The sequence below is a fragment of the Gossypium hirsutum genome, chromosome A12, assembly GCF_007990345.1.
Source record: "Gossypium hirsutum isolate 1008001.06 chromosome A12, Gossypium_hirsutum_v2.1, whole genome shotgun sequence".
Classification (NCBI taxonomy): Eukaryota; Viridiplantae; Streptophyta; class Magnoliopsida; order Malvales; family Malvaceae; genus Gossypium; species Gossypium hirsutum.
Window position 1 is genome coordinate 7,686,299 of NC_053435.1, and position 24,053 is coordinate 7,710,351.

General features: G+C 36.2%; 1 protein-coding gene across 1 annotated transcript; it reads left to right on the forward strand.

Annotated features, from left to right (window-relative positions):
- Positions 1 to 18,229: 18,229 nt before the first annotated feature.
- On the forward strand, positions 18,230 to 23,599 carry LOC107928092 (SUMO-activating enzyme subunit 2). Its single transcript, XM_041082612.1, has 11 exons — positions 18,230 to 18,444; positions 18,543 to 18,632; positions 18,966 to 19,049; positions 19,139 to 19,357; positions 20,129 to 20,230; positions 20,393 to 20,842; positions 20,927 to 21,156; positions 21,410 to 21,503; positions 21,586 to 21,768; positions 21,907 to 22,004; positions 22,536 to 23,599. Exons 1-11 carry the CDS (start codon positions 18,412 to 18,414, stop codon positions 22,906 to 22,908), a joined length of 1,956 nt encoding a protein of 651 aa, XP_040938546.1. The 5' UTR covers positions 18,230 to 18,411; the 3' UTR covers positions 22,909 to 23,599.
- Positions 23,600 to 24,053: the final 454 nt, after the last annotated feature.

Sequence of the window (24,053 nt, forward strand, 5' to 3'; positions counted from 1 at the left end):
TATAATGTGTTATTATATATGAAATTTTTGTGGGATTGTGTAAATTTTGTTAATGAAAGAATAAATGTGGAAATGCAAATTAGGAAAAACGCAGGATTGAGTACGTTCGTATCGTGACGTGTGATGAATTGACGGATAAGACCATGGTTGTTCCATGGCAAAGTGTGAAATGTAGGTATGGTATCATACATACTAAGTTGTGAAATGTAGGTATGGTATTATCCATACTGAGCTGTGAAATGTAGGTATGGTATTATCAAATCCATACTGAGTTAAGAAATGTAGGTATGGCATTTCCCATACCGAGTTGAAAAATGTAGGTATGGTATTTCAATGAGGAAAACTATACTGAGTTGTGAATCGTGGCATTGAGCAACGACGTACTCAATTTCGTAAGCCGTTTCCTAATTTGATTATAAGAAATAAAAGAGAAGTGATCCAAATGAAAGAGATTGAGTAGTTGTTATTGTTGAGCTCAACTATGTGAATTATTATAACAATGGAGAGATTGAGTAGTTGTTATTGTTGAGCTCAACTATGTGAATTATTATAACAATGGTTGTGAATCGCAGGAAACTTTAGTAAATGTTTTGGTATTGTTTGGAAATATTATGTTTGGTAAGCATTACTTTTAAACCTATGAACTTACTAAGCTTCAATAAGCTTACTTGTGTGTGTTTGATATTTTTATGTAGATTGAATTGAAGTGAAGTTGGTAGAGCGGATCAACATAACAAAGCACGCTATCCAGATCAATTCCGGTAGCTTTTGTTTTATGTTTGAAGATTTATATGGCATGTATAGAGTTTAAATGAAATGAAGTAAAGATGTCAACATTTTGTACTAAAATAGTTTTTGGTCAGTAGCAGTAGTTTGACTTTGAAAATTCACCATAAATTATGAGAATCTAATTAGAGATTGAATAAAATATAAAATTAAATCTTATTGAATCTAGTTTCACATAGAAGAAACGGTGTAAGCAAAAGACTTTCATATCAGGAGATATTTGAATTTTTGTGAGACAAGGTCAGAGTGATTTTGAACTCCCCTGTTCTGATTTGTAAAAATCATTAAAAATTGTACAAAAATATTTAGGAGTCATACTATATATGTATGGATTCCTTATTGAGTCTATTTTTAAGATAAATAATCATCTTGGTTATTTGAATTTTGTACATGGAGAAATTTGGTTCGTAGTACACAGGGGTTAGAGTATACAAACCCTGAAACATGGGAGACTTCAACTAATAAACTGTACTAATTGGCCGAACCAAAAATTCTAGAAAAAAATTAGTAAGTAGATATATGAGCCTAAATTCGGGGAAAATTTATGGATTTGGATTTTGAGTTTTGTAACTCGAGATATGATTTTTTTGCGTCTGTAACGCAGTTGGACAGCTTGTCTGGAAAGTGTGACATAAATTGTTTGAATTTGTTTAAGTGCTCAAATAAGTTTAGTAATGCCTCGTGCTCGACTCCGGCGATGGTCTCGGGTAAAGGGGGCGTTACACCTCGAACCACATTGACCATTCAAGGGAGAGGTAAGTCGAGCTTAGACTATAAATAAGCGATTCTCGAGAAGCAACCTGAGCACTAATTGTATTAATTTCTTTAAATTTTAGTATTTAACACCTAACTTACTAATAGAGATCTTAAATACAGGTTTTTCCACATAGACACGGCCAAGCACACGGGCGTACTCAGGGCTATATGAAAACAAGGCAAAAATTTCCCCAACACGGGCTACGATAAAGCACCACGGTCGTGCGCCATGGCCATGGGCGAACCTGCTAAAACAACACGGGCGTTCGACACGCCCGTGGCCAGAACCCGTGGCTGAACCTGTCAAATCAACACGGGCGTTCAAAACATCAATGCCAAGCAACCGTAGTCGAACCTGTTAAACTAACATGGGTATGGGCCTACATACACGGGCGTGGGAGAAGTGAACGAAGCCAGGCACAGTCGTGCGACACGGCCATGTGCACCCACACGACAAACGAACACGGGCGTGGACTAACTGTTCAGACGCACCCAAATTCAAAATTCGCGAGTCACACGGGCAAAATTTGGGGAACACGGGCATGTTCCATGGCCGTGTGCCTCAAAATCTATAAATATGCTGCACTTTTCATTGTTTTCTTCACCCAAAAACCCTAACCCTAACCGCAGCAAGTCCACACGCCCTCCCCGCCACGCCCGTGCGCCACTTCCAACTTCATTCCTGATGCTTATTCTTCCATTTTTTAGCATTTGTTCACTCTTTTCCCTTTAACTCCACTCATTTTTAATGCTATAATCTTTATGTATCTCACACTATGCTATCATTCAAGTTTTATTCCTTTTAGATTAGTTATCATTCATTCCCATGACATATTTTTATGAAACTCTCATACCTTATTCACCTATTCAAAATCAATATTCACAGTTTTCAATTATTTTTTGTTATTTACCATTACAACTCATGCCATGTGCTAAATTTATGCTCTTTATATTTCCATTAAATTCTTGGCCATTTTTACTCATATCACCATGTTAGTGCCACAAAAGTATGCCATTAAACTTATTATTTTAGTTAGTTTTAGTAGTTGTGGTTGAAATTATGATTTTTATTTAAAATTTGATTCGTTTTACTTTGACCACTCATCAAGACGACTTGATGATTCTATTTGCAGGTACCATGTCATCTTCACGTGGTAAAAAGGTCGTTGTCCCTGCTTCAAAGAAAATGAAGGGAGCGTCATCTTCCTCGAGTCCTACCGCGAAAGTTCGTTACCCTTTCTTGAGGTTCCCCATCGGGCCCCAAGAAAAACTGTCCCAAATACTCCGGGCCCAACCTTTAATTGCGGGCCACTGCATCGACTGGGCTGCGGTAGAACAAGTTTAGTTGGCTGATGCGATTCGGGCCCTCCTAACCACCGACCCTTGGGAGCTATTCTTTAGGTTCATCGAGCTAACATACAACGATATCACGATGGAACTATGCTCAACGTTCCATCTTCAGACCGTAATGACGAACTACGATGATCCCGGCACAGTCTAATTTCGCCTAGGTGAATTACTCCGCCAGCTCAGCGTCTCAAAATTTGGTGCTGCACTGGGTTTATATACAGAGGAATTCAAGGAGGAGAATGACTTAGATACACTCAACTGCCACATCCATCGTTCTCCTTCATGGTGCTGGCACACACTAATACCAGGTGGGGCTGCCTACAATCCTAACCACTCCAAGGCATCGTCTCTCCCTCCATCTCTGAGGTACCTTCACGCCATTTTGGCTCGCACGATTACAGGAATGTGAGAGAGCACTGGTGTCGTCAACACTCACGACGCCTACTTTTTATGGTGTATGTCGCACGGGCACATCATCGACCTTGCATATTTCATTGCCCTCGCCATTTAACACCAGACGGAGCGGTATAGGAAGGGGGTCATCTCCATTGGCCCCTATGTTACTCGGTTGGCTCGACATTTCAGGCTCCTCAGCACCGCGGCATAAGAATCATCCTTAACACTCATTGGCCAGATGTCTCCACAAGACATCTCGAGCATGCTTAGCATGAGGATGACCGAAAAGCGCCAAGGAACCTACCCTCCTCAATATCGTCTCGCCCAATCTACTGAGGAGGAGTCCTTCGAGGACATTCCTGATGATGTCCCTCCATAGCACGAGGACCCACCGTCTCAGCCACCACCACTCTCTCGTCCAGTTCATGCTGCAGCTTCATATACTAACATTTCTGAGCACCTCACTCGATTCGAGCAACAGTGTTTTCAACGATTTGACAATATTGATGCTACTCTACAGCAATTTGTCAGCACCTCCACATCTCATCGTTAGTCCCACCTCGCGAACCATCTAGCGATGAAGATGTTTAAAAACTTTTATTTACTATTTTATTTTTTATTTTTATTTTAGGACTAATTTTTATTTTTCTTTCATCTTATTTTTATTTGGATTTATAATTTTTATTTAACAATTTTGAATTCCGACTATTTCCTACCGAGTAATCATTCTTCCTTATATACTTTCTAAAAGAGTTCCTGATGCTATCACAGTTATAAACAGCTCCAAAGCTCACTATTACTCAGGGACTTGAAACCCCACTGGGAACAGTTCTCCACGACTTTCATGTCCTGCTCACCCACGATCATAGCTACCACTAGATATAATATTCTTTTGGTGCAGGACCTATGGACTAATGAACCTCTACCACCGCCGGAGTATCTTCCTCCACCCTCACGCCGATTATTCTCCGAAACTCCAGTTCAAGGGAACTCATTCATCACTCAAGAAGTTTTACTTCTCTCCCTATCTTATTTTTATGTTCTTATATCTATCTTTGTTTATTAAGGGCAATGTACATCTTAAGTATGGGGGGATTCATTTCACTATCAGAAAAATCCCTGACTGACTGCCTTGTTCTCTTGAAAAGCTCTCATATCATGTTTAGGATAAATTTTGATTGATTTATGATTTTGATTGATATATCCTGAATTAAAACATAGGCATTTATGCATTGATTGTTTAAACTTTAAGACATTAGAGAATCAACCATGATAAGTTGACTTTTAAGAATTTAAAATTTTAGGTTGTTTTCCCCAAAGTTTAGGTATTACTTTGAGTTGGAATTCACAAGTTTTAAACATCAAAAAGCCATAATTTTTGTGAGATTTTTGAGCCTTTTGAGTATCTATTAATTCTTTCATGCTCACTTTTATTATTGCTTTGAGTGCGTCAGTAATGTACTATTATTCTAGAACTTGCTTGATTATGCATGTCAAGACCACACCATTTGATTTGATATGTCAAAATGATTAAGGCACTTAAGATTAACCCACTTATGCCATGAAAAGCCTACCTCCACGATTAACCCTTAGTGAACCCCATTGAGCCTAACAAGCCATTTCTTGTATTACCCTTAATAGTAACCCTTAGCCCATTATTGTTGAAATCCCCTAAATTAATTTGATCCCTATTTTTGTCGAGATTTGAATTGAAATAGTTGCTTAGCTATGTCTTGTTCTTAATAGTTTGTATATGTTATTTAACTTGTTCTAAAAAAAACTGTGTATATACATTTGTGGTAATCTTTTGTTTTTGAGCTTAAGTATTTAAATTCCATATTCTAAGAAGAAGCTCTGTTGTACGCAAGTGATGATTAAATCGTTTTCTAGTTAAGTGATTTTTCAGATCAATCTCGATTCTAACCGTTTCTTTCAGCTTGTGACCACACCCCCTAACCAAGCCTCATTATAACCATCTAAAGACCTTTTGATTGATGTATCATCGCAATTTATAGTGGTGGAGATGTGATTTCCATGCAAGCCTATGGTAATGACTTTTCATTATTGACTATTGAGTGCTTCATTTATTGTCCTTAAACACCTCGAGTAATTTGAGTGAATCTTTAGTGAGGATGTGAAACTCTGTGACATTTTGAATCAAAGGTAATTATCTAGATGATAGGAGACACCTATATTTTCATGATAAAGTGCTCAACTTGGAATGATTGAAACTTTAATGTTCTTTCAGTTGAATTTTCAATGTATGATTACCTATGGATTATTTTGAGATATTATCGATAGGAATTATAGGTTGAGAAGGATTTATGTTGATTATGAGTTGAGAATTTTGCTTGAAGATAAGAAAATGCTTAAGTGTGGGGGTATTTGATAAACCGTAACTTATACATATTTTTACCCTATGCTTAACACGTTTTATGGATGATTTTCCCTTAGAATTGGTGAATTTGATGCTCCTAATGCCTTAATTTCATGTTTTATACTTAGGAGAGCATAGGAGAGCAAAAGGAACGAGAAACGGGCCAAAAACGGAGAAAATAGGCCAAAGTACGAATTTAACATGGCCTGGACCTCCTCACACGGGTAGACCACACGGTCGTGTCAATTTGGCAGAATCGAAGCACGACTCACACGGGTGGACCACACGGCTGTGCCTATTTAACAGGCTCGAGCACGGCCTGAAGTAATCTCACACGGGCGTGTCCCTGCCGAGCCCAAGTTGAGTCCAATTCGAAAAAAGCTAATTTCGAGGGTTCTTAGGCACTCCAAAGCCTATAAGTACACCTTAGAGGAGGAAGAAAAGTGAGGCACGGAGAGGGAGGAATGAATTACTCGAAGAAAGCTGATTGTTCTATTTCAGAAGCCGGATTCATCATCAAGACTGAAGATCTCTCATCAATTTCCCTTCAGGAGTTTTGGGTTTTCTTTATGTTTTGTATTCGTTATTCTTCTAAGATGTTTTATTTTTTAGTTATGAACTAAATCCCCCAAATACCTAAGGGGAATGAAACCTAATACGAATCTTGTTATGATTTCCTGAATCGTATGATAAATATTTAACTTGTTCTTAATTATGTGTTCTTAATTCTTGTTTTGATATCCCAGGATACTGATTCAAGTAAGCTCTTATTCAGAGGAGGAATAGACCTTGTCTAAGAGTACATTTGTCATAATTAAGCGGAGTTGATTGCGCGCCTAGACATAGGGTGACAAGATTTTACTGGATTAGGGTGAAACCTAATAAGGGGATCCATAGATCGAGTTAATACAACCCTAGAGTGTTAATTAGAGAAAAGTCTCGGTTATTCAATCTAGGGATTAGACGTTATTAGTCTTGAATAGGGATAATAACATAACTTAGGGATCTCTACGGAACAAGTTAAATGAATAAATCGTCCGATTCGGAGCTAGAATAACAAGTACAGTCTAGGTGGATTTTCCTTAGGTATTGCCTTCATTCAATCGATTTTCCCAAAAGCAATTTCTCAATTCTATTCTCTGTGAGTTTTTAGTTTAGATAATTGGTTAGTTAAAACAAAAATCTCTTTATTCTTAGGCTAGATAATAAAAAGACAGTCATTACTAGTACTTTAAGTTCCTTTGGGTTCGACAATCCGATCTTGCTAAAACTATACTACTGTTCGATAGGTACACTTACCTACATCACGATAATAGTTAGTTGAAGAACGAGTAATTATAAATATTTAAAACCTATCACGAAATCACGCGATGAAGTTTTTGGCGCCGTTCCTGGGGAACTAAGATATTAGGAACACTCAATTTTTATTACTTTAGCCATTTATTTTTCTTGCAATTTAATTTATTACTATTATTATTTATTAATTTATTTGTTCTTTCTCTTGGCAGTTTTTTATAGTTTATGACTAGAAGAAACCCGTCAAGACCACTAATTTTTGACGAAGAAATCGATCGCACAGTTTGTAGAAACCAAAGAGAAATAAGGCGAAGCTTAAGATACACAGAGAATGAGCAATAGGACGATACTCAACCCCTAACCAAAGAGATGGCTGAAAACCAAGGCAATCAGCTACCACCTGCAATTACGGTAAATCAAAATCCTACTCCACGCACTATGTATGATTATGCTAAACCTTCTTTAACAGGAACTGAATCTAGCATATTTAGACCTTCTATAGCTGCAAATACTTTTGAACTGAAACCTAACACAATTCAAATGATACAACAGTTTGTTTAGTTTGACGGTTTGCAGGATGAAGATCCCAACGCTCACTTAGCAAACTTTCTGGAGTTTTGCGATACATTTAAAATCAATGGCATTTCTGATGATACCATACGTCTTTAGTTGTTTCCCTTTTCATTGAGGAATAAAGCTAAACAGTGGTTGAACTCGTTACCACGAGGGTCAATTACTACTTGGAAACAAATAACCAAAAAAATTTTACTCAAATACTTTCCGCAGGCTAAAACGGCTAAATTACATAATGATATCTCTTCGTTGGTACAGATGGACTTAGAAACACTTTACGATGTATGGGATAGATACAAAAACTTACTGAGAAGGAACCCTCACCATGGGTTACCGCTTTGGCTTCAGGTTCAAACATTCCATAATCGCCTGAATCCTTCGACTCGACAAATGGTTGACGCAGCTGTTGGCGGAACCATCAACAATAAAACACCTGAAGATGCCTATGAGTTTATAGAGGAGATGTCACTGAATAACTATCAGTGGCAAGTCATGAGGACTAAGCCAACTAAAGCAGCAGGAGTTTATAATGTCGATTCGATTACTATGCTGTCAAACTAGGTAGAACTTCTAAATAAAAAGATTGATGGTTTTCTTAGTTCTTCACAAGTTTACCAAGTAATACAGTGTGAAGCAAGTGGAGGTGGACCAAACCATTCGGAATACCAACCTTATGGCCACAACATGGATAACGAGCAATTAAATTACATGGGTAATAATACTCGACCTCAAAATAATCCATATAGTAACACTTACAATGCAGGTTGGAAGAACCACCCCAATTTTTCGTGGGGCGGTCAAGGAAATCAAATACCACAACATCCTCCGGGTTTTCAACAACCACCCTACCAACAGGTAAAGAAGCCGAACCTTGAAGAGATGTTCTCAAAGTTTATATAGGTGTCAGAAACTCGTTTCCAGAACACCGAGACATCACTTAAAAATCAACAAGCATCGATCTAAGGGCTCGAAACTCAAATAGGCCAGCTTTCCAAACTAATCTTTGAACGACCACAAGGTAGCTTGCCAAGTAATACTGAACCCAACCCAAGGGAACAGCTCAGCGCAATTAATATTCAAGATGAAGAAGGATTTGTTGAGCCTGAGGCAGAACTGAGGCAAGAAACTGTGGTAAGCAAAGGTCATGGTGAGGTAGATCACAATACAAACAAATCGGTGAACGTCAAATATAAACCTTGTGTGCCATACCCCAATGCGACAAGGAAAGACTGCTCAGATGAACAATTTGGTAAATTTCTTAAACTCTTAAAAAAATTACACATTAACTTACCGTTTATTGAAGCCTTGTCGCAGATGCCAAACGCAATGAAATTTTTAAAGTACCTTTTAGCAAATAAGCGGAAGTTGGACGAGGCGTCGTATGTGGAGCTAAACGCAGTGTGCTCAGCTATTCTGCAAAATAAGCTACCAAACAAACTAAAAGATCCAGAGAGTTTTACGATTTCTTGCTTAATTGGTAGTTTAGATGTTAATAATGTATTAGTTGATTTAGGGGCTAGTATTAACGTTATGCCCTACAAAATGTTTAAGCAACTAGGTCTTGAAAAACCCAAACAGACTAGGATGAGCATTCAATTAGCAGATAAAACTATAAGATTCCCTAGGGGTATTATTGAAGATGTCCTAGTTAAAATTGATAAATTTATATTTCCCGTTGACTTCATTGTTTTAGACATAGAGGAGGATCGCAACACTCCTTTAATTTTAGGAAGGCCCTTTTTAGCAACTGCTAAAACAATTATTGATGTTGGCACAGGTGAGCTCACGCTTCGCGTAGGAGACAAAACAATCAACCTTCAAGCTCACAATTCTGGCAACACATCGGAAATTGAAGGTGATCATCTAAACCATTCTATTAAAACTGACCATATGATACAACCTACTTTGCAGGAGATAAGTCTGAAGGAAGTACATGAGTCATTCTCGAGCTATAGTAAAGGACCTATTCATGAAGATCGAAGACTACAAACCGAAGAGCTAGATGAATGGCGGACGCATAAACCGAGAACACTCGACAAACTGAATCTACGACAGAACGAGCTCAATACCTCTCCAAATCAACTTAAGGTTGGAGATAGAGTCTTCTTAGATGCCGCAGATCCCCACATTGTCGCTACCACACCGAATGAAGAAATCTCTCTTACGGTACCATTTTTCCATTCGATACGGTTGAGGTGAGTCATCCCAAGTTTAGCACTTTTAAGGTAAACAAAACATGTTTAAAACCTTATTTTGATGAGATTGATAGCAGGAATGAGGAGTATAAACTCCTCAAACCACCATGATCATTAAACGAAGAGGTAAGTCGAGCTTAGACTATAAATAAGCGCTTCTCGGGAGGCAACCCGAGCACTAACTATATTAAATTCTTTAAAATTTAGTATTCGACATCTAACTTACTAACAGAACACTTGAATATAGGTTTTCAACAGAGACACGGCCAAGCACACGGGCGTGCGTAGAGCCGTGTGAAAATAGGGCAAAGATTTCCTTAAACATGGGCTGCGATAAAACCCATAGCCGTACGACATGGCTGTGGTTGAGCCTGCCAAAACAACACGGGCGTGCGACACGCCCGTGTTGAAGAATCGTGGGTGAACCTGTTAAAACAGCACAGGCGTGTTACACGCCCGTATCTAACAGTTGTGGTTGAACCTGTCAAATGAACACAGGCGTGGGGCTTTCATATACAAGCATGGGAGAAGCGAACAATACCAGACACGGTCGTGCGGTATGGCCGTGTGCACCCACACACCCAAGGAACACGGGCGTGTATTAAATGTCAGACGTACCCAATTTCAAAATTCGCGAATCACACGGGCTGAAAATTAGGGAACACAGACGTGTTCCCTGGCCGTGTGCCCCAAGATCTATAAATACCCTGTACTATTCACTTTCTTACCCATTCAAAAACCTTAACCCTAGCCGCTGTAAGTCCACACGCCTTTTCTGCCACGCCCGTGCGCCGCTTCCCATTCCATTTTTGATGCTCAATCTCTCTCCCCTAGCATTTGTTTACTCCTTTCATTTCTATTTTACTTATTTCTAATGCTTAGTATCAACATAATCTTCATATCTTTTGAACTATTCTTCATTTTGCTCATTATTCTATCATTTAATTTGCATTCTTAGGTTAGTCATGACATTACTATGCTTATTTTCATGCTATTACCATGCCAATGTCTAACATTTAATTTACATTCCTAGGATTGGTTATCATACATTCCGTGTTAAATCGAGATTAGGAAAACCTCATACCCATTACATTTATATTCTCATTCCCATTGTTATTGTGGTTGAGTTTGCTTTATATCAGTAGTTTTGGCTGAAATAAGTTAGTTCAAATTCATGGCTTTTTACTTCTTCGAATTTGTTTACCTATTATTATTTGTTTATCTATTATTATTATTCATATTACAGGCTTTTAGTGTCATTTTCATGAGGAAAGAAGGTCGCTGTCCCTGCTTCAAAGAAAAAGAAGGGAGCGTCATCCTCCGCGGGTCCAACCACGAATATTCATCACCCTCTCATTCAGTTTCCCCAAGGGCCCCAAGAAGAATTTTTCCAAATCCTTCAAGATCGAGCTTTAATTGCGGGCCGCTGCATCAACTGGGCTGCTGTAGAACAAGTTCAGTTGGCTGATGCGATTAAGGCCCTCCTAACCACTGACCCTTGGGAGCTGTTTTTTGGGATTATCGAGCCAACATACCTCGAGCTCACGATGGAACTATGCTCAACGTCCCGTCTTCATATAGTAATGACGAACTACGATGATCTCGGTACGGTCCAGTTTCACCCAGGCGGGTTAGTCCACCAGCTAAGCATCCTAGAGTTTGGTGCTGTACTGGGCTTATATATAGAAAAGTTCAAAGAGGAGAATGACTTACATGCTCTCAGCCACCACATCCATCGTTCTCCTTTACGATATTGGGATGCACTAGTACCAGGTGGAGCCACCTACAATCCCAGCCGCTCTAAGGCATCGGCTCTCTCTCCCTCTTTAAGGTACCTACATGCCATTTTGGCTCACACAATTACAGGGAGGCGAGAGAGCACCGGTGTCGTCAACACTCACGACGCCTACTTCTTATGGTGCATGTCGCACGGGTACATCATCGACCTCGCCTATTTCATTGCCCTCGAGATTCAACACCAGACGGAGCGGCATTGGAAGGGGGTCATCTCCATTGGCCCCTACGTGATTCGGTTGGCTAGACACTTCGGGCTCCTCAGCACCACGGCCCAAGAATCATCCCTTACCCTCATTGACCAGATGACTCCACAAGGTATCTCGAGCATGCTTAGCATGAGGATGATCGAGAGGCGCCGAGGAACCTACCCTCCCTAATATCGTCTCGCCCAATCTACCGAGAAGAAAGCCTACAAGGACATTCCTGATGATGTCCCTCCACAGCACGAGGACCCACCAACTCAGCCACTACCACTCTCTCGTCCAATTCATGCGGCGGCTTCATATGCTGACATCTCTGAGCGCCTTACTCGATTCGAGCAACAGTGTTTTCAACGTTTTGACAACATTGATGCTACTCTACAGTAGATTTGTCAGCACTTCCACATCTCATCGCCAGTCCCACCTCGCGAACCATCCAGCGATGAAGATGTTTAAAAACATTTATTTATTATTTTATGTTTTTCATTTTTATTACAACTACTTTTTATTTTTATTTTTAGTTGATGTTAGAATTTTATTTTTAATTATCAATTTCGATAATTTCTTTATGAGTAATTCTTCTTCCTAATATCCCCTAAAAACTTCCGGATTTTATCACAGTTATATAGAGCTCTCAGCTCATCATCACATAGGAACTAAAAACTCCATCGGGAAAGGTTCTCCACAACTGCCATGTCCTGATCGACCAAGACCATAGCTACCATTAGATATAATATTCTTTTAGCGCAGGACTTATGGACCAATGAACCTCTACGACCGCCGGAGTATCCTCCTCTATTCTCGAACTGATTACTCTCCAAACCTCCAGTTCGAGGAATTCGTCATACAAGAAGTTTCACTTCTCTCTATATCTTTTTTTTTATACTCTAACATCTATCTTTGTACATTGAGGACAATGTACGTCTTAAGTGTGGGGGGATATTTATTTCATTATTAAAAAAATCCCTGAATGACTACCTTGTTCTCTTGAAAAGCTCTCATATTATATTTAGGATAAATTTTGATTGATTTATGATTTTTGTTGATATATCTTGAATTAAAACATAGGCATTTATGTATTGATTGTTTAAACTTCAAGACATTAGAGAATCAAGCATGATAAGTTAATTTTTAAGAATTTAAAATCTTAGGTTGTTTCCCTAAAGTTTAGGTATTACTTTGAGTTGGAATTCACAAGTTTTAAACATCAAAAAACCATAATTTTTGTGAGATTTTTTAGCCTTTTGAGCATCTATTGATTCTTTCATGCTCATTTTTATTATTTCTTGGAGTGCATCAGTATTGAACTGTTATTCTAGAACTTGCTTGATTATGCATGTCAAGACCACACCATTTGATTTGATATGTCAAAATGATTAAGGCACTTAGGATTAACCCACTCATGCCATGAAAAACCTACCTCCATAATTAACCCTAGTAAACCCCATTGAACCTAACAAGCTATTTCTTGTATTACCCTTAATATTAACCTTTAACCCATTATTGTTGAAATCCCCTAAATTAATCCCTATTTTTGTCGAGATTTGAGTTGAAAAAATTGCTTAGCTATGTCTTGTTCTTAATAGTTAGTCTATGTTATTTAACTTGTTCTTAAAAAAAATTATGTATACACATTAGTAATTCCGTATTCTGAAAAGAAGCTCTGTTGTATGCAAGTGATGATTAACTCTTTTTCTAGTTAGGCAATTTTCCAATTCAATCTCGATTTTAACCCTTTCTTTCAGCTTGTGACCACACCCCCTAGTCAAGCCTCATTACAACCCTCTAAAGACCTTTTGATTGATGTATCATCTTAAATTATAGTGGTGGAGATTTGATTCTCATGCAAGCCTATGGTAATGACCTTTCATTATTGACTATTGAGTGCTTCATTTATTATCCTTAAACACCTCGAGTGATTTGAGTGATTCTTTAGTGAGGATGTGAAACTCTATGATATTCTGAATCGAAGATAATTACTTAGATGATGAGAGATACCTATGTTTTCGGAATAAAATGCTCAACTTCGAATGTTTGAAATTTTTATGTTCTTTTAGTTGAATTCTCAATGTATGATTCCTTATGGATTAATTTGAGATATTATCAATAGAAATTATAATTTGAGAAGAATTTATTTTGATTATGAGTTGAGAATTTTGCTTGAGGACAACCAAATGCTTAAGTGTGAGGGTATTTGATAAACCGTAATTTATACATATTTTTACCCCATGTTTAACGCATTTTATGGATGATTTCCCATTAGAATTGGTGAATTCGATGCTCCTAATGCTTTAATTTCATGTTTTATACCTAGGAGAGCATAGGAGAGCGAAAGGAACGAGAAACAGGCCAAAAACAGAAAAATGGGCCAAAGTACGAAACCAACACGGCCTGAACCGCCTCACACGGGCAGACCACACGACCGTGTCAATTTGGCAGACTCGAACACGGCCTGAAGTAATCGTACATAGGCATGTCCCTGCCGAGCCCAAGTTGAGTCCAATTCGGAAAAGGATAATTTTGAGGGCTCTTAGGCATTCCAAATCCTATAAATACACCCTAGAGGTGGAAAAAAAAGACACATAGAATAGGGGGCAAGGAATTACCCCAAGAAAGCCAATTGATCCATCTCAAAAGCCGGATTCATCATCAAGACTGAAGATCTCTCCTCAATTTCCCTTCAGGAGTTTTGGGTTTTCTTTATGTTTTGTATTCTTTATTATTCTGAGATGTTTTCTTGTTTAGTTATGAACTAAAACCCTTAAATACCTAAGGGGAATGAAACCTAAGACGAATCTTGTTATTATTTTCTGAATCGTATGATAAATATTTAACTTGTTCTTAATTATGTGTTCTTAATTCTTGTTTTGATATCCCAGGATACTGATTCAAGATAAGCTCTTATTCAGAGGAGGAATAGACCCTGTTTAAGAGTAAATTTGTCATAATTAAGCGGAGTTGATTGCGCGCCTAGACATAGGGTGACAAGATTTTGCCGGATTAGGGTGAAACCTAATAAGGGGATCCATAAATCGAGTTAATACAACCCTAGAGTGTTAATTAGAGAAAAGTCTCAGTTATTCAATCTAGGGATTAGACGTTATTAGTCTTGAATAGGGATAATAACATAACTTAGGGATCTCTACGGAACAAGTTAAATGAATAAATCGTCCGATTCGGAGCTAGAATAACAAGTACAGTCTAGGTAGATTTTTCCTTAGGTATTGCCTTCATTCAATCAATTTTGCCAAGAGTAATTTCTCAATTCTATTATCTGTGAGTTCTTTGTTTAGATAATTAGTTAGTTAAAACAAAAACCTTTTTATTCTTAGGCTAGATAATAAAAAGACAGTCATTACTAGTACTTTTAGTTCCTTTGAGTTCGACAATCCGTTCTTGCTAAAACTATACTACTGTTCGATAGGTACACTTGCCTACATTGCGATAATAGTTAGTTGAAGAACGAGTAATTATAAATATTTAAAACCTATCACGAAATCACGCGATCATGGGACATTTGAGAGCCCTTAGTGGGATGAATGAAAGTCTATGGCCATGGCATTACCATATATGTGGGGAACCATTTAGGACTATCTAATGTGGGAAGTTCGTCAAGACTATATGATGGGTGGAATGTCCACCAGGAATAATATTGTATGTGAGGAAAGTTTGTTAGAACAATATTGTAATTAAGATTCTACACTAAGTCAAATTGTTGAGTCAGCAAAAGAGCAATCTATCATGAGAAGGCCACTATATCGGTATTATTAGATAATATAAGACTAATACAAGAAAGTTGATACGTTGGCTTTGTTCGTACAGTTGGTATCTATAACAAACATGGAATTCACTATTGTGAGAGACAACAGATTCATTCAGAAAATTGAATTTAATGTTATAAGTCCACCAATGATGAATCTGCATGCTAATGGCGTAACGTACGCTTGAACCCAATGTGCGGGTAAATTATATGGAAGTCATATTATATATGCTAATTTGCCAGGTCCTTTTGGGGATGATATAAAGGTATTTTCTTGTATTTTCGAAGTGAAAGAAACTATTTATCTAAGTAATTTTGTGTCCGAAATACTATGTGAGCTACTTGTTTATGCGAAATCGTATATGAAGGATATGGTAGTCCACTACGACTGTTTCATAAGTATGATTCTGCAAATAGAAGATTCATTGTTAAAAGTCTGTCTACAAGTCATTTGTTTCAAAGAGATAACCACTAGAAGGATTGTAATACGAGTCTAAGTTTGGTAAGACAAATTGCTATTAACAGTCTACAATAAGAACTATTTTCCAAGAATGGTCTTATGTGAATATCGGTTGTCATTGGTGTAAGGCGTGTCATGGGAATTGTTCATGGAGTATCTTTTATGATTCGCAAGTAATAATTCGTAAGGATTTCCCTCTTGAAGAGGTAGATGCATAAGGATCCATGAAGGCAAATGATAAGAAATAGAATTAGAACGAAAAATCGCAAAGGAATAATCTACTATGAAAAAGATGATGGCGTACAGTCCTAATACGAGCAAGAAAATCATGAAATTCCAACCACGAAGTGCAATCATATTAGTGTTATATTAGTAAGGTATGAAGACTTATTAAGTTATTTAAAACTTACTTATGTTATTATGAATTGCAGGTAAATAGGGGATTTTGAGAGTTCGAGAAGGGACTAGGCTAGAGATCGCTGTGCATCGGCAAATTTTGTTACTTAGTTGTAATATGTATACAGTGGGGCGACCCAAAAGTGAAATCTTAGGGTCTTTGCTGTAAATGAAATTTATTAGTCTAAATACAAATTGTTTTAATAATAAGTGATTATTTTAAAATGTTAAAGTTTACTTGATGAAACTGTTGTATATTAAATCAAAGTTTTATCATCGACATATATTCTTGAAAGTTTTGAACTTTTCTTAGTAGAAGTGTTAAATATATTTTTGTCTTCATTTTTTTATTATTGTAGATAAACGTGATTGAAAGTATAAGTTAAATTTTAAATTAGAATGTAGCATCTTATAGTTCGGACCATGTGACTGGGTCTAGTATGACGTGTTACAACTTTAACATCAATGCATTTAATTCTTATATTATTTGTAGAAGGTGTTTTTTCTTTCAACAAGGCGGTTCATATTTTTCGTTTCTTTATTCTTTGAAAATATTTTGCATTTTGTTAAAATCCTCGGTAAAGAAGACTAGTTTCTCTCTAAGTTTAATAATAGAGGCAATTGTCCAATCTAGTGTTATAAAAACAATTTGAACATTGGATGCAATGTTCCATTTAGCTTTCATCTTCTTCATTGTTGATTATTTTAAATTCATTTCAAAAGTTCCAAGTGAACTTACAAGCTCGTTAAGTTTGAAAGTGGTAAAATCTTTATTCTTTTGAGTTATAGTAACTTTTATAAAGAGCTTTTTTGACAAAGATTGAAGAACATTGTGAATCAATTTTATCTCAAAAAAATATTAATCAAAGACAAAATGCTTCATTAGAATCCTCACATAAACATACATAAGAATCAACAATAGTTTCTTCTACCATTCTTAAAATTTTAACCCCGTTATAAGAATATATCACATTGATAAATAATATTAAAATTCCGATGCTAAAATCTGACATTTTAAAAATAAATGTAACACATTAAGGGTTAGTTTAGCAATACTTTTGAAAAGTGTTTTTAAAAAGTATCGTGTAAAAGTGCCTTTGAAAAGTTTGGTTTAAGATTTGAGTATTTAGTATTACTGTCCAAAAATACTTTTGAGAAATAAAATGTCTATTCTAAACATTGCATTATCAAGTAACAAATATATATTTAAATAATGTTTAAATTAGTTAATATTATTATATTTTAATAAGAATATAAAAATAATTTATTATAACTTGTTGTTAATATTTTAATATATGAAATATAATCATTAAATATTTATAATTAGATATTAACACATTTGTATTATTTTAAAAAAATACTTTTTATTTTTAATTAATGATTTTAACATATTTATAATTAAGCACAAAAAAGAAAAGTACTGTATTGTTAGAGGGATGAAAAAGTAATTAAATACCAAAAGTGACAATTTATTTAATACAATTTTTCTTCCAAACATTTTTTTCAAGTTAAAAATATTTTTTAACCATTATTAAAGAAACCCTAAAAAAAAGTGATTCTTGAATTATCCCTAAAAAATAATTTCTTTCACCAATTGATTGATTAACCATTGCAGCGTTGATTTACTCATTTGCACCGAATTCAGGCATGTTTAATTTGATTCAATTGATTTGACTTCAATTAATAAATATAATTATAATTAAATTATGATAAAACAATCCCATTAACATACAGAGAAAAAGCGGGCAACAGTAAAAAATTGTGAAGAGAGAGTTTATTCATTCAATTTCAGCTACTTTCTATTATTTCCTTTATTTTAGAGGAACTTTCCTAGTGGCGGCCATTTAGATTCCTAAGGGCCTGAACCGTTTCTTCACGTCTCGTGTTCGATTCCCATAAGCGCCAGAAAATGTCGAAAACTTCCATCTCATACTCATTTCTCTCTCTCTCCCTTATATATAAAAAGGGGGAAAAATAAAAAAGGAAGAAAGTTTGGCTTTTATTTCACTCTTCGTTACTTCTCTCTTCTGAATCTTTCTTCTTGCTTTTCCTCTGGCTTGACTTCCCAAATGTCTTCTGAAGAACAATTATCCGCCATTAAGGTACGAAATTAATGTATTCCAAAAAAGAAAAGCAATATAAAGGCTTTTAGGTTAACTATAATTTAACTCTTTTATTTTTTCAAAAAAATAAATTATAGGGGGCGAAAGTACTTATGGTAGGGGCAGGAGGTATTGGTTGTGAGCTTCTCAAGACTCTTGCTCTTTCTGGGTTTCAAGATATTCATATAGTAAGTCAATTGACTTTTTCTTTAATTTCTTAAATTTTTTTTTAAATTTCTCTGTTTTCACTTTCCGCATTGTTTAGTGACGAGTAGGGTTTTTCTTTTTCGGGTTATACATATTTTTTCTTCTTTTGGTTTTAAATCTTTGTATAACTGGAGCTTGCGCTCAGGTGTTAGCATTTGACCTTGTATTTTTATGGCTGTAAAACTATTTGTTTCATTTGTTATGATATTCACGAAGTGCTTTGAGGTCAAGTCAATGATGTGGGTTTGAACCAGTGTTTTCTTTTTCCTTTTCTGGTATTTTTTATTCATGCAATTAAATACATATGCTTGTAGATTGACATGGACACTATAGAAGTCAGCAACCTGAATAGACAATTTTTGTTTCGACAATCCCATGTTGGGCAGTCTAAGGCCAAGGCAAGCACATCCTCAAGCATTTTTCCTTGTTTTCTTGCATTGGTAGTTATAATTCGATGACTTGTATTTCATCAATGTTTTCTTATCAGGTTGCTCGAGATGTGGTCTTAAGATTCAGGCCCAACATAAGCATTACACCATACCATGCAAATGTTAAGGAGTCTCGCTTTAATGTTGATTTCTATAAAGAGTTTGATGTTGTTCTGAATGGACTTGATAACTTAGATGCAAGGCGCCATGTAAACCGTCTTTGCTTGGCAGCTGATGTCCCACTGGTTGAAAGTGGGACCACAGGGTTCTTGGGACAGGTAATTTAGGTTTTTTCATGTCTAGCATTTATATATGTTCCCATTCTTATCTTACTATGCTTTCATCTAATTTTTCATTGTGCAACTACAAATTCACACAATTTGCTTTGGTTTACATGCTATATAACCTATAATCTAAAGTTCCGCTATTTTATGCAAATAGTTACTTATTGAAGGAACTCAATCCTAAAGCAGGTGATCTGTTTTATCCTATATACGAGCAGCATCATAGTTTCTATTTGCACAGAGTTTGTTTACCTTGGTACCTTCTATTGAAGGCTTCATAAAACATTATTGCAAATAGGTCCTATGCTAATGTCATCTATGCAGTGAGGTACGTCTAAAATATGGTTGAGAAGTTCTTTTTTTCTTCCATTGGCGGAAAAGCATTACTGTTTTTTTCAATAGTGAAAGAAAGAGTATTAAGCAATTAAATTTATTTTAATAAATATCAAAGTGCACCTTTACTTCTAGTTTAACAAGTGTGTGTATTATTTTGCTTTCTCTACTTGTTTAGTAACATAATCTTATGTTTGCTTTAGGTTCTGAACTCCTGCCTGTGTTTGACTACCAAATCTGTTGGTTATTTGACTGGAAAAACGAGTTTTGTATTTTCTTTCAGTTATCAACTTCTTTCTATCTATAAATGCTATATGTTGATACTCCTTTTTTTTCCCTTGGCTTCGGCATTACGTTTAATGCTTTTAATCTGTGTGTTTTTTATTTTTGAATGATGACAGTATTGTATAACAATAACTCTCCTTGGTGCAGGTTACTGTACATTTGAAGGGGAAAACGGAGTGCTATGAGTGTCAGCCAAAACCTGCCCCAAAGACTTATCCTGTCTGTACAATTACGAGCACTCCCTCAAAGGTAATTATTGTTTGTTTTTCTTTGGGCTGGGTTTAGGGCGGGAGTTCATTTGGTTTTATCATAGTAGCCAGTAGTCACTAACTACTATTATGATGATTAAATCTAGTTGTTACCTGGAAAACTGTTAATGACAGGTTCTAATAAAAAAAATTTGAATTGTAGTTTGTTCATTGTATTGTGTGGGCAAAGGACCTGCTTTTTGCAAAGTTGTTTGGGGACAAGAATCTGGAAAATGATTTGAATGTGCGCTCTAGTGATGCTACAAACTTGTCTGAACATTCTGAGGATGTATTTGAATGTAGAAAGGGTGAAGATATAGAACAATATGGAAGAAGAATATATGATCATGTATTTGGTCATAACATAGAAGTGGCATTGTCTAATGAAGAAACTTGGAAAAACCGTAACAGACCGCGGCCTATATATAGTAAGGATGTCTTTCCTGACAAACTAACTAAGGAGAATGGAAAAACAGAAAAAGGTAGTGCAACAGATGATGTCTCTGCCATGGCATCTCTGGGCTTGAAGAATCCTCAAGATATATGGAGCCTTGCCGAGAATTCAAGAGTTTTCTACGAGTCTTTGAGATTATTTTTCTTGAAGAGACAAAAGGTCAATGTTAATCTGTTGCTTTTGAAAACTTGATTGGTTGTTAGTTCTGACCAAGGTATACTGATTTATTTTACCATTTGACAGGAAATCGGGAACCTGACTTTTGATAAGGATGATCAATTGGCTGTGGAATTTGTTACTGCTGCTGCAAATATTAGGGCTTCTTCTTTTGGGATTCCTTTACATAGTCTTTTTGAAGCTAAAGGAATAGCCGGTAATATTGTGCATGCTGTGGCAACGACAAATGCTATCATAGCTGGATTAATCGTGATTGAAGCAATTAAAGTTTTAAAAAAGGATAGCAACAGTTACAGGTTTAGTTCAGTTTCTTAATTCTTCATTGAATTTGTTTTCTTTTTGAGTTTTTTAGGCATTTAAATATGAAGTAGCTATCTAGTTCAGTTCATCTCAAGTATTGAGCACAGGTTTTCCTGTTCGTTTTAGTTTGATGTAATCTATAGCAGTCTTGTTATTGTCAGGAATTATAGTTCTTATCCCATGCTTCCTAATGCAAATTTCTTTTTATGATAATTATGTGGTCTTAACCTGATTTGGATGCCAATGTAGGATGACATATTGTCTGGAACATCCTTCAAAAAAGTTGCTTCTAATGCCTGTAGAACCCTATGAACCTAACAAGTCTTGCTATGTTTGTTCAGAGGTATATCTAAAATACGTATCTGAATGATTTCATTTTTTATGTTTGAAATCTTACTTGCTCACGGTTAATATCTTATAAACAGACACCACTGTCGCTTGAGGTTAACACTCATCATTCTAAGTTGAGGGATTTTGTTGAAAAGATTGTTAAAGCCAAACTTGGCATGAATTTTCCAGTAATTATGTCGGGAGCAAGTATTATTTATGAAATTGGTGAAGATCTTGAAGAGGATATGGTAGCAATTTATGCTGCGAACCTTGAGAGAGTAAAATTCTTCTTCCCTTGCTCCAAAAACATAACAACTATTAGTATGAATTTGTTTTCCTTTTTGCAAAACGTGGGTCTGGAAAGTACAGGAATTTTTCTTTTGCACTTTAGCTCTCTGAATTATTTCACTTAACAGGCCTTATCAGAGCTGCCTTCTCCAGTTATTAGTGGGACTGTACTTACCATAGAGGATCTACAACAGGAGTTCTCATGCAGGATCAATATCAAGCATAGGTTTGTCTTATTGTTGATAACCTTAACGTAAAAAATTAAAATCCTTTTTCTATTATTTTTGTGGAAGCCTTTTTAAGAATATGTGTTGAATGTTGGACTGGCTTCATCAAATTAATTTTTCATTTGTTGCCTGTGTTCTTCTTTGGTATTACTTGTGTGCATAATTGTTACATCTTCTCCTGGCATTTGTACCATACTCATGGCTAAAACATGAAAATTATTTGTCTAACTTATTTAGCTAAACCAAAATCCTTTTTAGTCTAATTACATGATTAGGCTGGGCATCTTATTATTATTATTCAATTATGAAGGGTAAGGGCTGATCCCAAAGTTGTGATTTGATATAGACTTCATTTCTGAATGCCTCTTCTAGTTTTCTTTTTGTGATTGCAATACGGTTGGCTTGGAAATGCCTAAATGATGCTTTTAATGTCTATTGAAGTTGCATCTATTGTTTTCCTGAGTTTGGGACATTTGTCCTCAAATCTGAAGACCAATTTTTCTTTAAAAAGATACTCTTCATGCTCACAGGGAAGAATTTGATGAGGAGAGGGAACCTGATGGAATGCTTCTCTCTGGATGGGTTGAAGCTCCTGTGGATAAGAACAATAATAACTCTATTGGGAATGGTGAAAGTACATCCAGTGCTTTGTCAATGGAGGAGATTCAGGAGGGTGAGAAGGATGTTGAAATTCAGGAAACTTCTGAGTCGGCTGAAAATGTTACTGGGAAGAAAAGAAAACTGTCTGAGGTTTCCAAAGGCACTATTCCAGATCATTCAGGTCTTCCTGATGAAAGTAGTAGAAATCAAAACCAACTTGAAAAGCCTGATGTTGATGATGAGGATGATGAACTCATCATATCTAATGATTGGGAATCACTCACCAAAAAGAAAAGGTTGTAATAGGTTTTTACTTCATGTTGATTGTGGACAGCACATCTTACCTCTGATTTTGTATGGTTAGGTTAAATGGTAATTCTTTTGGAGGCCATAATTGTTACATTAGGACCAAATCGATAGTATTTTGCTTGGTTTGATGTTACGAATTGTTATGTCCATTCCCTTTTTGTTGGTTTACAAGCGTAGCAACAATATGTATTTGTCGTAGTTTTAGATTAACCAAGGGTTGTAACATTGGTATCCAGGTTTCTTTGAACATCAATGTGAAACTGCTTACTCTGATTATTAGAAACAATGCTCTCTGGACTATGAACTAACCTCTTTCACAGTTTTGCAATGCAAGCTCTTAGATGGATTCTTTGATAAACAGCAAAAAGCAATACCTATCATTAGTTGAATCATGCTTCAGGGATGACACCATTCAATTTTCGGCCTGAAGCAATGGATTTAGCAGGCAGGAAAGCATGCCCGATTGTGTCCTAGAAGAAAGGTACATCTTAATTCTTACCATCACAAAGTTTTCGTTATCAAATCTGCTAGTGCATATCCAACACTCTTGAATTTTATTAGTTAACTTTAACAACTGTACACAATCAGATAGCAGATGGTATCTCTGATTATATTGCCAGACCAATGCAAGGTGAAGGTGAAGCTCAGTTGCAGTACATAAAGCTCCATCTCTATATAGATAAGGTGTAAAAAGCTGCATCTCTTTGATCTTCAATTTTGAATATTTCATCCTTAGCATCGTGATGCTCTTGAGATCCTCAATGCCACTAACATCTGCAGTGCATGCAAATAGTCTAGCTTTGCCGAAGTAATACCTTGACAACCTTCTCCTGAAAAGAAAAAAATATTATCTAATGAGTGAACATTGAATCATCAGACATTTATCTGCATTTTTTTCCCTTCTAAAGGATGAAATAACATGATTATCCAGAAACGCATCAACCCTCAAAGCTTCCATGTTAAAAGCTGTCATTTCAGTTTGATTCTCTGTTATCTGATGTGAAAAAAAAAAAAAAAACAGTTATTGAGACGTAAGTTATAATGCTAACTGCTGGAATTTCTACAATTATGAGTTGTTTTGCATTTTTCTTTTTGGTTTAGGAAAAAGATGGATGCAAGTTGATGTCCACATCGTTACC